The sequence below is a fragment of the Hemibagrus wyckioides genome, linkage group LG25 (assembly GCF_019097595.1).
Source record: "Hemibagrus wyckioides isolate EC202008001 linkage group LG25, SWU_Hwy_1.0, whole genome shotgun sequence".
Classification (NCBI taxonomy): Eukaryota; Metazoa; Chordata; class Actinopteri; order Siluriformes; family Bagridae; genus Hemibagrus; species Hemibagrus wyckioides.
The window spans coordinates 13,634,490-13,650,453 of NC_080734.1; the positions used below are offsets into that span (position 1 = coordinate 13,634,490).

The window sequence follows — 15,964 nt, forward strand, 5'->3', positions numbered from 1 at the left end:
CACGATTGTTAGGAACAAGCCTTGAAAACCCATAGGTTGATACTTGCAGCCTTATGTGTTGCAGCCGGAAGGCCTGAATACATATTCCTGTCATCTTTGACTTAATTCTATAGTGAGATGGAACAAACAAAACCCAGCTTATGAATGTCTTTGGATAACATCTTTTCCACTTAATTCCAATGAAAAGAATGGCTGCAACTTCAGAAAGGGCCACTCCCTCTTCTCCTTCCTTCCCTGACCAACTGGTCTGATGACAACAGGGAAACAAATCACTGCATCCTGCAGGGCGTGGGGGCTCCACCATCCTCCCAACATCCTCCTTTTGGTTGGTAGCAACATGGTCAATAAATCTGCCTCCCAGTCGATAAATTAAGTCAACTGAGATGAAACAATCACAATCTCCTGAGGATGTTCAGAGCTTAAACAGCCCTCATGGCTCATGGACTACATGCCAATCAGTGAGACCCTAGAGGCATGGGTCACCCAAATATACCACTGCAGTTACAGCTTCCCAATAGCTGAGGGCTTGGTGTTGAATGTCAAAGAATATTCAACAACCAGCCATCATCGCCCCAGTATACATTCCTGGTCTGATGACTCTGTGACAGGTCCACCCATGCATCTACAAGACTCTCCACGCTCTGCAGCAGCAGGGAAATCACACAGCTGAGCTGTACTCTGGGGCCAGTTTCAGGGAGACTGAGTAGGGTTTAAAGGAGGATCTAGGCTCTTCCTGTGGTTTTAGGAAGCATGGCTAGCCAAGTGCAGGCCAAGAGGCAGGAAGAGACAGAGGGGATGGTGACGTCAGAGGATTCCACAGCAAGCTCCAGCAGAGGAAGCATCACTCTTTCCTCTGCTCCAAGCACAGATAACTAACTAAATTAATTTTTTATGATCTGCTTCAGGAGATGTTCATGTTTAAACACACCAAGATTCAACAAAACAGAACAAGGAAATATGTATATGTGTAATCCTGGGGTGCCTGGAAATCAGACATCTGAATTTTAAAGACATATAATTAAGGATGATTTGCAAACATTAAAGACTATTGACTTAAACTGAGGATTGAAAAAAAAATTTTGATTTGTACATGTAGGAATGTCAGGCAGCTTGGGCATTACATATACTTGACATTCAGTTTCTATATCCTCAGATTTTACAATCCACCAGCTGTCAAATTCATGGCAGCCAAAAGTATTTCATGTACATAATCACATCACTAATGTCTATACACTAAGCAATACGGAATGCTATAAAGCTTACAGTGTGGCTTTAAAGAAAATTGTGTACCCCCCCCAAACAATCTCCTCCAATTACTGATATCCCTGTCAGTGTGGTCTACTTTAGTGAGTGGCACAAACAAACATGGAAAAAAACAGCTTGCACAAATACCGGCTCTGCTGCACTGATTAATTAATGGTAAAGTAAACAGGTCAAAAGCCCTTATCAGCATGCACACATATGGCCTGCTGAACTTAAGCAGCCAGATCAGCTGGGCTAAGCGAGCATGAAACCACACTCTGCCACTTACGTGCATTCCCCGGGCACTGTGCAGCCTCCGTGAATCAGATTACAGCCCTGTTTACAGATTGCTGCAGAGAAATAAAGAGTGAGAGAGAAATAAAGACAGAGAGAGAGAGAGGGAGAGTGAGATAGAGGAGAGAGATATAGAGGAGAGAGATATAGGATGAGGGTGGCAGAAAGAAAGGATGGAAGAAAAAAAAACCCATCAGTCTTGTTTGTATACATTGACCCATTACAGACGTGAGAATTCATGCCGCTCCGTTTGACTTGAGCACACGACACATTTATGGCCCTACGTAAAATAAAAAAAACAAAAAACACCCCACCCCACTACCCTACCTACATCTTCATACCCTTGTTGTTCACGACAGTGTGGTGATTTAGTGTTTAACAGCCTCCCTGCCACCCTCCAACACCCAATCCCCAGCCACAAAAAAAACCCATTCAGCTCTATGATTGTTTATAGGACGCGGTGTAAACGACACCACTTCCTGCATGAACTGAGCTAATGTGGCTAATGGAAAGTGTGACTCCAGGACTGTGGAGGTGTCATTTACAGAACATCTCACTTCAGGCTGAGGAGTAAAGATTACTGGGCTGTGAAACCGCGAAGAGCGGCAGGCTTCTTTACATGGTGCTAAAGGTCATAGTTTAACAGGTTTCCTAGGTTCAAACATTCATGTCCTAATAAACTTAAGCCTGCTATAACAAATTCCCAAGATTACGTCAATGGCATGTTGGATTCTACTGTGCATCCCATTGAATAAGCATTTTGACATGTCTTACCTGTTCGACAGTCATGTCCCATCCACCCTTCCAGACAGACAATGTTTCCAGAAGGATCGCAGCGGTAATGCCCAAAGTAGTCGTCACGTGGTCGGCACTGCTTGTTACACTTGGTGCCGTAGTAGTTCTCGTCGCACTTGATGCGGACGCGGTACTCCAGACGGGCTGTGGCGCCAAGATGGACAATGACCTGCCATGGGTCCCCAGGGTTTGCCATGCCTGTGTGAGCATGTCGCTCAATCAGCAGCTCCTCACCTGAAGAGTCAGAGATGGTGATTCAGGACAGCAGACAAGCTGTGCAGCAACAACATTATTCAAAAAGCACTTAATGGAATAAAATGCTTCTTAGTCCATTGTATCCACCCCCACAACAGCTAAGCACAGACAGATCTAAAGACACCACACACACACTTGCACACGCACACACACAGTCCACCAACAAGACAGCAACAAAAGGGAGATCATTATGTCAGACAACTGTAGGGGCAAACCCCCAACATAAAGCCATAAATCCCCAACCTGCTACAATGACTCAATCGTTCTTGCCCCTGCCAACTCCCTGCACAGCAAGTCCACTTGTCTCAATAACAACCACATAACATCATCTAATAAATTCACTGCCAAAGCAGAACTGGGATTTTTGGACTACACTGATTTTAAGCAAATGTGTGTCATACTGCATTTCTCCATGGCCTGGTGAGGAAACAGTGCTGAGAGAGTGGTATAACCAAGTGCTGTTACTAGGGAGAGCTGGGCAGACAGAGACAGGAGGGGATACTCACACACACACACACACACACACACACACATACGAATTGCCTGACTTTCACATTGCAGCTTTTAGTCCTTGAAGGATTTATACATTCCACCACACCTTCCCTTTAGAAAATTCAGCCTCATCCCATGGTTGCATGATGGCACAAGCCTCAGCAAGATTCTCACCAGTGCCCGTGGGCACTAGTATTAACTCTTTCTTTTTCACCAAGCTGCCAAATCCAACAAACAAAACAATCTTTATCATGGTAGGATCAGAGACAGCAAACAATCACAGTGGAAGTAGGGGGCCTGCGATTTCCTGTGGCCTGATGCTTTGACTGTAAGCCCACCCCTTCCCCTGTGTTTAGCTATTCACTCACTCACGCAAATACACATAGGAACATACATAGGCACTCACGCACACGCATGTACACGCACATACACGCTCAACCACACACACACACACACACACACACACACACACACCTTCCTCTCCATTCACTGACAATGCCAGACGAATTAAGCAACAAAAACAGAAATAGCCCTGGCGCGTCCAGATAAAGAACAATGGAGTGAGCTTTTTGCTGGGCTGCTCTGCCCAATGTCTAAACACTACCCTGTCCAGAGCCCTTCCTGCCATGTAAACACAATGCAATGGGACCTTTCCTGAAGCCTGTGGGGCCCCACAACATGCACACGGCACTTACATACTGTACGCTCCAAAAACTCGCTTTGAATATTGTGTCACTCTTAAAAAGATGCTAATTTTCCTATACGTTTAACTAATTCTCTTAAATATAATGCCCAATAATATGGACTCTTTTAGCTATGCAAAGCTATCACTTGAGCAGTTTTAACTTGCCTTTCTTAACCAACAGGATACAAACAAAGACGAATCTGAGAGGACAAATTTTTCCAATCGACTCTCTGACACATAGAAGAATGTGCTGGAACGTGTCCAGATTGAGGAAAGGAGAACATCACACAATGTGCAGGAAACACAGCCCCTTCACACTGCATACTAAACACACTATCAATCAGCATTACAAAGCTCATTACAATGCTGCGTCTGATTTTTGAAGCTGGACAGAGTGAGGACACGTGGCAGCAATGGACTCCCACTGGGACAAGATTATTACTGCTTGGCACAAATCAGCCACAAACTGGGTCCCAATCAATGTGGGGTTTACAGCAGCATACAGGTCTTTATTGCAGCACCATTTAAGTTTCCATAGATAAACAGGTTTCACGAAAGTTTCTCAGAAGTCAGCAAATGGTAATGCATTTCCCCTGAAATACTGTTAGGCAAATAATCTAAGAAGTGCATGAAAAGATTTGAATATGGAAACAAACGAGTGCCAGCCAAATAAAATCATGGAGAGACTGGAAAACCCACTTTAGACAAAAAAAAACAAAAAACCACCTTTTAAATGCACCTTATGTCTAATAACAAATATAGGACAGGACAAATAAATAAAGTATTTGGCTCTTTTCTTGCTTTTGCATTAACAAGTGAATGGAAACCTCACTAAAGACTGTTGAGTGAGAGAAAGATTAAAATCAGGTAAATAAAGTACTGAGAAGTTAACTATGACCTTCGAGGAAAAACCACCTTGAAATCTGTTTCGACTGCAATATTTATGATGTATTTAATAGGCATGAGGTGATACACTACAGCCACAGTATGAAAGATCCTGATAATTTAGTGCATCATGAGAACCTGACAAAACCTTACATTTTAAATATACTTGTTTTGACTACATGACATTATTTTGTAAGAGAAGTAGATCAGAATTTATGAGATGTAATTCTCCTTTATAATTACTTTAGATTGACATTTCTATCCTTTTCAGTGAAACCATCAAGGTTATTAATAGGGAAAGACTGGTTGGTGCTGGATTGTGTCTTAAATCATTAGGATAAATAACAAATTTGTCCAATCAAAGCTCCTCCATCGTTGATGTTTGAGCATGCCACACTCACCAATATGAAAGCACAGATCAGGAAAACAATCCTGATTTTATTTTGTAGATTTCCTCATCCCACTGAAATTAATTTCTCGTTGCACCACATGCAGAAATAGTGCCGGACCTCACTAATGCTCTTTTGGCTAAATGGACCAGAATTTAGTTGAAAGCCTTCTCAGAAGAGTGGAGGTGATTATAAACAGCAAAAAAAGAGACTGGAATGGTATGTACAGAAAGCTTAAACAGGTAATATAGTACAAGTCAGAAGTCAGATTTTTGCTGTTAGCGCCTATGAACAAAAGAACAACAGCTTCTTTTCCATCACTGTTTTCCAGCAGCATTCAATGTCGTAATGATTAGAAATCTCACACAGAAGCAGTGGAGACTTCAACGTTTAGACTCGATGGGAGCAAAGAAGCATTTGACGCAGTGGATCGAAGACGGTGAAAGTTGAAGCTTTGGAAGCTGATCTATTTAAACAGAGTGTACTGATCAGGAGGAGAAGGAGCTTGAGAGACACAACTTTATGCTCAGAATAAATATTTTGCACAAATGAAGGTCACATTCATTCTAAATTTAAAATTAAGGGAGGATTTTTCCTTTAATGCCACCTAATCTGCCTCATCTTCAGCATGGTTAAAGATACATTCTGGACAGCTGCAGGAATGACATGACCGAGAGGTGGGAGATATTATAATGTAACCTCTGGTCCTTTCAAGTCCTCAGCCTTGTCAGGGAGCCACTTAACTACTCAGCAGCTGCTGGAAAACAAATATATATGCAACTTCATTTGCAGGCACCTGCTTGGCCGCCATCTTACGTGAACATACTACCATGACTGGCTTCGTGTTAAAATAAAAACGTCCTCCAGCATGACGGTCATAAATGCCACTGCGTGGACTCTCAGCACCCACAAGGGACAGGCCCACAGGCCTGGGTTGAGTGTGAACAGTCACTCCAGTCTCTCCCATTGTCTTAGCTTTCTGCTTTGGAAGAAGCTGGAGAGAAAAACAGGACATAATGACTTCACACTGCAGGAGAGGCTCATGTTTGCATTTTCCAGAGGCCGGGATGTACAGTCATCCTACCGATCACATCCGCACTTCAAAGGCCGCCCCCCTCTGCCAATACATTTCTTGCCAGCCAGCGTCCACCTTCTCTCGCATAAGTTAAATTCTTTCGTTCGACCCCCTTCCTCCTGACAAGTCCTCAAGCGAGACAAAGGTGGTGGAATCGGCAGCCGGACGGACGAAGGAAAACAGGATACAGCTGCGGCCTGATGGCGCCCAGATCCACTCCAGTCTCTCCATATGCTGGAACCCAGAAGAGAGGCCTAACCTATACACTACAACCCACTGGCCAGCATTAAAACTAGGAGTACTACAACTAACCCTGGAATCAGCCACAATCTACTATCCAGTGTACAACAATTCTCGCTCGGTCTAACCCATGGAGTTTGAGGTCTTCACAAAATAGCCAAAAACAGTCAGATTCAGGTGAGACTTTTCATGTTAGGAATTAATTTAGTTCCTAAATTCTCTATGGCAGGAAAAAAATGGCAGAGTGAAAAATATATGCAATAATGCACATTTATGTGCATTAATTAGCAGCATTTCAGTTTTGTGTTTAGATAGCTGCCCGCAAATAGATGATTTACATATACATCTGCATCTGCCCGCTTTAAGAATGTAATCAGGTCAGATTTTGACTTGTTCTGCTTGCCATAACAATGCTTTCAGTGTTGTGTATACAATGACAAATCCCATACAGTCTAATAAATAATAAGGAAAATGTTCGGAAACCCTTATTTTTGTTCCTTCTGTCCTTTCAATAGAGAAAGAAAAATAATAACTAGCAGTCCACCTACCAGTTCTGCAATAGATTCTAATAATGTTATGCAAAATTACTAAAATCAGCTGTTATACAGATTAGTACACTCTATGGCCAAAAGTTTCTGGACCGTATTCTGGTCTTCCCCAAACTTGCCACATATTTGTAGCAAATAATTGTCTTTGTATGCTATACTGTAGATTTACAATTTTTCTTTCAGTAGAACTAAGATGTTCAAACCTGTTCCAGCATGACAATGCCCCTGTGCACAAAGCAAGCTCCATGAAGACATGGTTTGATAAGGATGGAGTGGAAGCACTTGAGTGTCCTGCACCAAATCCTGACCTCAACACCACTGAACACCTTCAGGAATGCAGAGACCTCCCAGATCTTCTCACCCATCAGTGCCTGACCTCCCTCACTAAATTTCTTGTGGTGGAAAAAGTACAAATCACCAGAACCACACTTCAAAACCTAGTGGAAACCCTTTACGGAAATGTGACAAAGCTAACTCTGCCATAGGACGGCACACATTTGCATGATGGTCAGGTGTCCACAAACATTTGGTTATATAGTATATTTTTGGAATCATGTCCATGTATAATATTTAAGGCTATGCAATTAATCTTCCATATATTCACAAATATTCTGACTTATTTAAATTTACAATGATGGGCTGGCACAAACAAACAAATATCGTGGCAATGCCCCACTGCATAAGGTAGTGATGCAGCTTAACGAACTGATAAAAGTGTTTAGAAAAAAGTTTCCTTTAAAGAATTCCGCAAAATACGTAGGGACAAATTTATCCAGTTTTAGTGCATCAGCTCTGGTCTACTTCTTCAATGAGCCTTGCGCTAGATAAACATTATCACAAAAGCCAGTGATACAAAGCTAACAACTGTCTAAATATCCATGCATGTTCATTTCAGAATGGCGTGATTTCACTTAATTTTGCATTTCTGTGCCATCAAGAGAAGCTTATATAGAACGATGAGTTAGCAAAGCAAACAGCACGTGCACACTGCGATACACACTTAACCAATGAGGTGCTCCAACATTACGGAGGCGAAGTCTTTGATCGATGCTGATGAATAATTAACATCTAGATTCGCTCTATTGCCTACAGTTTGGTTTAACATTAGTTGCTTATGCGGCATTTTTGACAGTATACTGATCAAGCCATTTTAGAAGTCTGGTTCTGTGTCGATTTAATCACAAGCAAAGTAATTCTTTGAAAGTGTTGAGGATGATGTAGCACATGAATTCCTCATGGCTTGACAACCTACTTCTTGCACTGTAATCAGAAACTGGAACGGTAACATGATAAGACTCCGTGAGCTTCAGTGACTTTGGTGAGTGTTGTCCAGTTTGAGAGGACGGCGCCTTCTGAAAAACTACTAACACTCCTGTTGCTCTTCTCATTCAGTTTGCTAGAAGTTGTACAGGATACAGAATATCAGCAGTGAAAATTCTCAGAAAGTTACTGCTACAGATGTTTACATGCTGTATGCAATTGATGGATGCGTCTTCTTACAGGTTGCCTCTTTAACTAGTTAGCATATATTATATTATATTATATATACATACATTTTTTAAACAATAATTTTAAAAGTCTTAAAACTGTTTCCTGTCAAGAAGTTGACAGTTCTGCTGAAATTGTGCCATCCCACACCCACCCACACAGCACACACTGCTCTACTCATAGGGCCTACAGTACAGCTCACAGGAAGATTACTGTTTATGAATCATCTAAAAGAGGATTTCTCACAGATTTTTGTTCACAACAAATTTCCCTCCTGGCAACCCTGCTTCAGCTGTTACAAAACACAAGTCTTGAGTATGTCTTTTTTTTTTCTTTTTAAATTTCAAGCATGTGACAGACAGCTCTGTTTTGGGCTACGACTTCACTTCCTCTTCAATACAACCTGAACTCTAAACAAACTTTTATTTACCTAGTTCATGGTCATATTTTTGGTTACTTATTCATTATCTGTCAGTATCAATGACGGGAAAGTTTTCTCATTCTGTACTTTGAAATAAAATTAAGGTACATGGAAAATATACTATTAGTCAATAATATCACGTTAACGGCACATACACCCTCGTTCACACATTTCTCACTTCATGTTCATTTTGAAAACACTGCACAATCCAATCAAATGCCGATACCACACAATATTTTCCCCCCATGAAATCCTGTTTCATTTAGACATGCATCATGTCATGGAAGGAAAGGAAAGGAAAACACCCCAGATACAGATTTTTGGCTTGTGCACGTGTATGATTACCAGAAGAACATCAAGGCTAATCACCAAAAAAAATACCAGCCCAAAACCAAAACACTGCCACAAAACAGAGATCCAACTGATCATACATGACGCCACATGTTACCTGCGATATAAGAACAAGAAGGAAATTGTACTCACTGTTTTGAGTGATATTGTCCCAGTCCCAGGCCTCCACGATGAGTGTGTAGGATCGCTGTAGAGGAGGGAAAAACACATACAGTCAGCACGAGGCACGTATATGAGACACTACAGAAAGCGGAGGAGGATGTGTAATATCAGTGATGGGTCAGAAAAAGGGTCAGGTCCCAAATGCATCCAAAGAAGGAGACACTGTGAGATTACACCCACATTCCTCTTAAAGCAGGAAGACAAAATCCATAAGAAAAGAATCAGGTTGCAGAGAGAGAGAGAGAGAGAGAGACACAGAGAGAGAGAGAGATCACAGGTGATACATAATGCTGTACAAAATCTCAAAGTATCAGTTAAAAGAATTTGAGAAAATTTATTTTATTCTACGATGGAGTGAAGAATATAATCCAGGAAACATACTTATAATCTATAAGAATTGTACTGATGATAAACTGAAACACACAACCATAAACATAATCATGCTATTCAGTGCTTAAACTACAAAAGAAGATTAGTGACCAAAATCTAATCAAGACCGAATCTTAATCAATATTCTTCCAGAGCTTTAGATTCTTTTTCACTTCCTGTGCGGTGAAACGATCTCCAAACGTCTTCCTTGGAAACAGTATTCAAAGGACACACGTGTCAAATGAAACTAACCCCCACATAACCAAACGAGACAGTGGTGCTGGCGTAATGCACCTGTGTGTAAGGATGGTGCAAAAAGATACTGGATCACACCGCTATGATCTTTAAGCAAGCCACTGAGTGCCACTGCAACTGTGATGGCTCAGAATCATAGGACCAAAAAAGCTGCTTCATGACGGACAGCTCGGATGAAAAAGTGTCCTGTATACAAATGCTTTCTGAAATTCAGGTAAGTCATGAGATCTGTTGGGATTGGTATGAGAAATCAGTTGTTTAGCTGCGAGTTATAGAGGCAGTTGGTTAGGTTGGTACACATTCGATGGATGGTCTGGATGATGCAGGATAAGATTAACAGCATCAGCATAGGTCTTTAAAGGTCAGAATGGCGAGGTGGTTGGGGGAGGGTTGGGAATATCGACTCCACACATCCTTCCTGATGTGTTTCACGGATTACTTGGCATGGATGTGGATCGTCTTCTAAAGTGTCCGCCCTCCCTGCCCTTCCCCAAGCTCACGTATGAGAATGTATTAGCAAGATCACAATCAGTATTATCAGGAAGGAGCTATCAGGAAAAGTGGGAAAGTCGCACTGAGAGCGCGAGTGGTGCCTGGGACTGTCCTGTTCCCACACACCATGTCTCTGATTAGCTGGATTATGTGACAGCTGCCCACAAACGACTGGATGAGGATAAAGGGGATGGGGGAGGTGACCATTCAACAAAGACTTCTATCCAAAACCCAGTCCTGAGACAAGTCATCAACCAGAGTCTCTGGACTCTCAAGACACATTCCTATAGTAACACACACACACACACACACACACACACACACACACACACACACACACACAGACCACCTCAAAATAGACATCCGTGCAGACACAAGCCATCTCACTTAAAAACGGAGCAGTTTTTAGACATCTGTCTATTTCATGACACCCCTGATTAAGGATCCTGATAAATGAGAAGGGGCTAATACAGATTAACTGGAATAGATGCACTCCAATTCTAACCCTTATCATGCCCCATGACCTTATTATTAACCCATTTTGTCTCTGAAAATCTACTGGGGTTGAAATAAAAAAAAACAAAAACTCCATCTACATCAGCTACTAGTGGTTAATAGCAAAAAAATATTTTTTTAACCCAAGACTGTGGTTTGACAGCTGCAGCTTGCTTGTAGTATAGAGACTATGACGCAACAAACGAAACCTCTGACAAACCACCTGTACAAACTCTGGTGTACCTTATTATCCTGAATCTGTGAAAAGGCGGAAACTACAGAAAAGGATAATATTGATCAGCCATGCATGGTGTATGTGGGTGTGTGTGTGGTGAAAGGAGCCACAGGTGCAGCTTCCCACGGTAGGGGGTTGGGTTCTGCAGAGGGTGGGATAGAAGGGTAAAGCTGAAATTAGTGGGGGCTGTAAGGAGTGAGGCTCTGGCTGACCCCTGAGACCTCTCATCAGGGATCTCATCGGCTTCAAAAACCCTCCCATGCTGCAGAGCTAACCTGCAGCGAGTGAGCGCACACACACACACAGCTGCAACACTGCCACACAAATCTATAGACATTTCTGAGGAGGCTACAATGATTTAATCAAATCACTGTTCACTCTGAATCACAAACACCACATCCAAAGTAGCGTGAAGCATTTCATCAAAAAAAAAAAAAAGGCTAGGTGCTTTCCCTCTGGCACTCCTGTCACTACCAAGTGACATCCAGTCAAGCACTTCTCACCATGGTGATTGTGTAAAGGTCATTCTGATCATGTTGAGCGTTAGGTCACGCGACCCAAGAGCTTTCCCATGCCTTATCCAGAGCAAACCTATAACCCAGTCCCACAGAGGAGAGGGGACTTGCATAAGTGGCCTATGGACAATCTTTAACAGGACAGGTGGGAGAAGGAGAGAACATGTCTCAATATCCGAGTAGCTCTTAGCAGGGAGACAGGAAGAATGGTTCATTTCCTGGCTTCTATTAACAGGAGGAATTGTGAGAATGGACACACTTCCCGTGGCCGACACATCAGGATCCCACTGTCCTCCCACTCATGCTCCGCTTGGCTGCATCTTCCTGTAACACCCTAGAAAGACTGAGGGGATTCTGCAACCTTGTATAGGTGATTTATTTCCAAACTATTGGGGGACGGCGACTCACGTGGATTGCAAGCTGGCAGAGTTATGCTCTTTTTTTTAAAGAAAAGAGGCTTTCAGTGACAATTTTTTGATAGATGGCCAACTGAGGGCCAGCATGGTATTTATTCCTCCTAGGCTGAGTAATTACAGCATGTAATCTTCATTAATCTGGGACATCAATCCAGGCTTTCCAAATTCTCTATCCACTGACACAGACTAAGTGGGCCACCGTGAGCCGAGAGAGGCAGTGGCCAATATACAACAATTACAGCCAAATGTGCGACACCACCATGCCAATTACAAGCCGCTGAAAGGTTTTTTGTCTTGTGCCCAGAGATGAGAACGTTCCCTGTTCATTAGGTTATATGCTGTCGTGAAACCTCCTCGCAATTACATTCTGGCGATGCAATGAATTTTTCTTTACTGTTTTGTAATGTGCGATGGACCAGAACCAACTGCTGGAGGCTGGCTTCTCAAGACCACAGAAGAGCATTTTGCCCTTGAGGGATAAACCATGGCTTAACCGAAATCTAGGGGTGTAAACTGTTAAGAACTACTCAGAACCCTATCAAATCAAACGTAGTAACATATCAGGGCAAACACAAGTCCCTTTCCTCCAGGACCTCTATGTTCAGAAGGAAACTATAACAAGGCTATTAATTGTACTGAGCTCAGTGTATTGTAGTTGGTTCATTTAACACATTTAGGGCAGAACGCCCATCTCTTTTGTGGAGCAGACTGCCATTCCCCTTAGTGGAAATTTATGGGGCTTGACTGGAACAGCCTACCATGACTACCAAGTCTGATCTCTCTGTTCACCCTAGGGAAAAAAAACCTAGCCTATATGCTAATATGTACAATTTGTGCTCAGTGGCCCCCAGTGAATGTCATGAAGGAGGCGTGTCAGCCTCTGTCGCTAGCACAAGGCCACGGTTGTGTCTGTGGAGTTGAGACTTGAGTTGTGTCATGAAGAGAAGGGCTAAGGATGTCAGTGGGGTCATAGGTTAGCTTGACGTTGATGACGTTATATCTTCAATGGTGGGAAGGGAAGGAAGAAAGCAGCTTGCTGTAATCAATCATTGTGCTGGGTAAAACGTCATCTCCTCCCACACTCAGACACAGTGGTCCCAAACATGTAAGGGGCAGACAGGTTGACCTGACATTCATTTTCTAGGTGCCTGAAAGAAACAGAAGGGGCTAAATTCATAAAAATCTTTTATGTACCAACACACAAACACTGGCTCAACCTTTTCATGTTAACAGCCCCACATATTTTCCAAGAAGACTGCCTTAAACTGGAGCAACCTAATTTGTGTCTGCTTTAGAGGGTTCCTACGGCTCAGGTAATAATAGGGCAAGAGCAAGGTAGATGGATGGGGCCACATCAAAGTAAATGGCAGACAGAAATGGCTCATGTCAGTCCTATGGGAACCATGTGGAAAGAAAGGGTCTGTACATAGTTCTTGCCCTTTCCTTGTGAAAAAAAGAACTGACTTTTTAAAAGTCTCCCCTTGCCTTTCTATCTTTGGTTCTCTAGCTAATTTTTAAAGTGTTAAATATATCATAAAAACAACAGCTGAACTGCATTAAAGAAGCTTTGTGCAAAAATACAGCCTAGAGACAACCTACTTGGTTTTATATTATATTAAAAATAGAATAGACAGAATTTTGCAAAATGTTTGTCATAGATTTCCCAGATCTGGAAATCAATGCCTGTAAATTTTTATACCTTTCCATATGTTCCAGATCCTTATTAACTAGGCCTTCATTCCCAGGCCATAAGAAAAAGCCCTGTCCCACTACCAAAAATGGTTCCTTCTGTCAATCTCATGGTCTCCTTCAACACTGCCAACATCTCTGCAATCCTTTCCAAATAAAATGAAAACCCCCAGGTAAACAGCTCTATTTCAAATCAGACCTGGATGCCAGGGCTTGTTGAACTATTGGAAATCCTCATCGCATAGCCTAGCTCAGCAAAAAGCCACAGACCCCTCCAGCAAATTAGCTCATTTGCTGTGACTCTTGTTCCGACTCTGACAATTGCCATTTTCCGCAAGGCTTCCACAGCACAAAGGCAGACAATAGCTTTGTTAAGGGGCTTTGTGTGCCTCTGAGGCAGGGACACATAGCCTGACATGTACTTTGGGCCCTGAAGCTGGTAAATGATATTCGTCCATCGGAACCACCCTTCTTTCAGCTTGCTCCTTCACTGGGGTTGAGTTCCACTGGGAACAATACAGAAGCACAAGGCCTAAATACAATGCATTTTGTTAACCTCACAGACATCCAAGTGTGTGTTTTAAATGGTGGGAGCTAATAAACTGAAAAGTGACTTACTGGCAGGAGTGTGACCAGTCTAAGGTGTTTTCATGTACGTGTGTATACACACATGACCCATTTAGCATTCCCGCTACTATGCCAACAAGACCATTGGCAATGCTCTGACAACACAACATACCCCTCCCCTTCTCCTAATGAAGCAGCTAAGGCCACACACATGCATGTACACAAAAAGGTGCCACAAAGTTCTCAAAGATAAGGAGCACTCTTGAGACAAGGGCACAGTATAAACAGCAGAGCACACCATTCTGCTGAGTGTTAGAGCCAGAAGCCAGGACTAGACATTTAGAATCTACTAGAATAAGAAGAGATAGAGATGCAGAGAGATAAGAAAGAGGAGGGTCATGTTCTTTCAGTGGTAGTATTCCCAGCAGCTGAAGTCAGCGTGACCTGTATGACCTCGACCTGCAGAAGAAACAACAAGCTGAGTGCTACCACGCCTCAGCAACCAGCTTAGAATAGCCCTTAACCCCCTGTTAAAATTGAAAATCTAATATAAGGAAAACAAATCTACAAACGGTTAAGGGGCAATCAGTCTTTAGATTACAACTCACACAGCTGCTACCTGACACTCTTGATGATCAGCTGATGTTCTTGGTTCTGACAAGCAGTTACAGCTACCATTTTATTCATTAAGCTTATTTCTGCATCTACAACCAGCCCAGAAACAACACGTCTATCAAACTGGTCTCCCCTGGCAAAAACTTCACTACAAGCCAGTCTAACAGAAGTCTTAAAAACCAGTGGCCTAGTTACAGTAGCTTTAAGAAGCCTGGTTACAACCACGCTGACGCCAGCCCGAGCACCATTATCATCATTATCATTTCCAGCAGGTTCAGGGGTCAAGTGGGAATTAAAAACTGGCCGTGCACTAATGCACTTTAATTACAGCAGCGCACCTGCTCAGGGTTCGTATCCCCGCAGGAAGCGTCACACGCATACATTAGTCGTGCACATTCACAAGCATATGTAGCCTATCTGCATTAGCAAATACCCCAAAACAGACACGGCAAAACAAATCCAGCTCAATCAGAGCATGCCAATAAGTGGAAAGCAAGGAACAGTGCCAAGCTCCAGCACTGAGCAAGCTCCTGCAAATACTGCATTCCAGGCAGGAGCAATTCACTTCCAATTTCAGCAGGGAAAAAAACTTCCAATTTTCAGAGAGCTATTTGCCCAATTAGATGTGAAGTGAATCACACTGTAGAGCAGCAAAGTGTAAAGCGACTGTTGCTCTTTGGTCAGCCACTTTCTTACCACAAAGGCTTACCAATTGCCTCATTTCCTTGCCACACATTTTTGAAATCCTCATAATTAATGGTAAGTTCCTGAAAAATTCAACAGAAGATGAGCATTTCTGAATATTGCTGATGGAATTGCTAACAGGACTTAACACAAGACGAGCATACGTGTCATAGAGAGGAGGTTCACTCTGAGGTTTTTGTGATTGAGGCTGAAAAGTAGTTTTGCAAGTAGGTCTGTATGTGTGTGCCGGCTAGATGCTAGAACCGTTCTCCTATTCTTCAAACACCATGACCTTACAGGAATCTCTTCC

General features: G+C 42.6%; 1 protein-coding gene across 2 annotated transcripts in view; it reads right to left on the reverse strand.

Moving 5' to 3' along the window:
• jag2b (jagged canonical Notch ligand 2b) overlaps window positions 1–15,964 on the reverse strand; it is a 37,999-nt gene that overhangs the window by 17,998 nt on the left and 4,037 nt on the right. For both annotated transcript variants that reach the window (XM_058379012.1, XM_058379011.1), the window contains exons 3-5: window positions 9,293–9,347; window positions 2,311–2,565; window positions 1,532–1,592 (exon numbers count right to left, since the gene is read on the reverse strand). In XM_058379012.1, coding sequence (XP_058234995.1) covers window positions 1,532–1,592; window positions 2,311–2,565; window positions 9,293–9,347 — 371 coding nt within the window. The remainder of the gene's footprint in view (window positions 1–1,531; window positions 1,593–2,310; window positions 2,566–9,292; window positions 9,348–15,964) is intronic.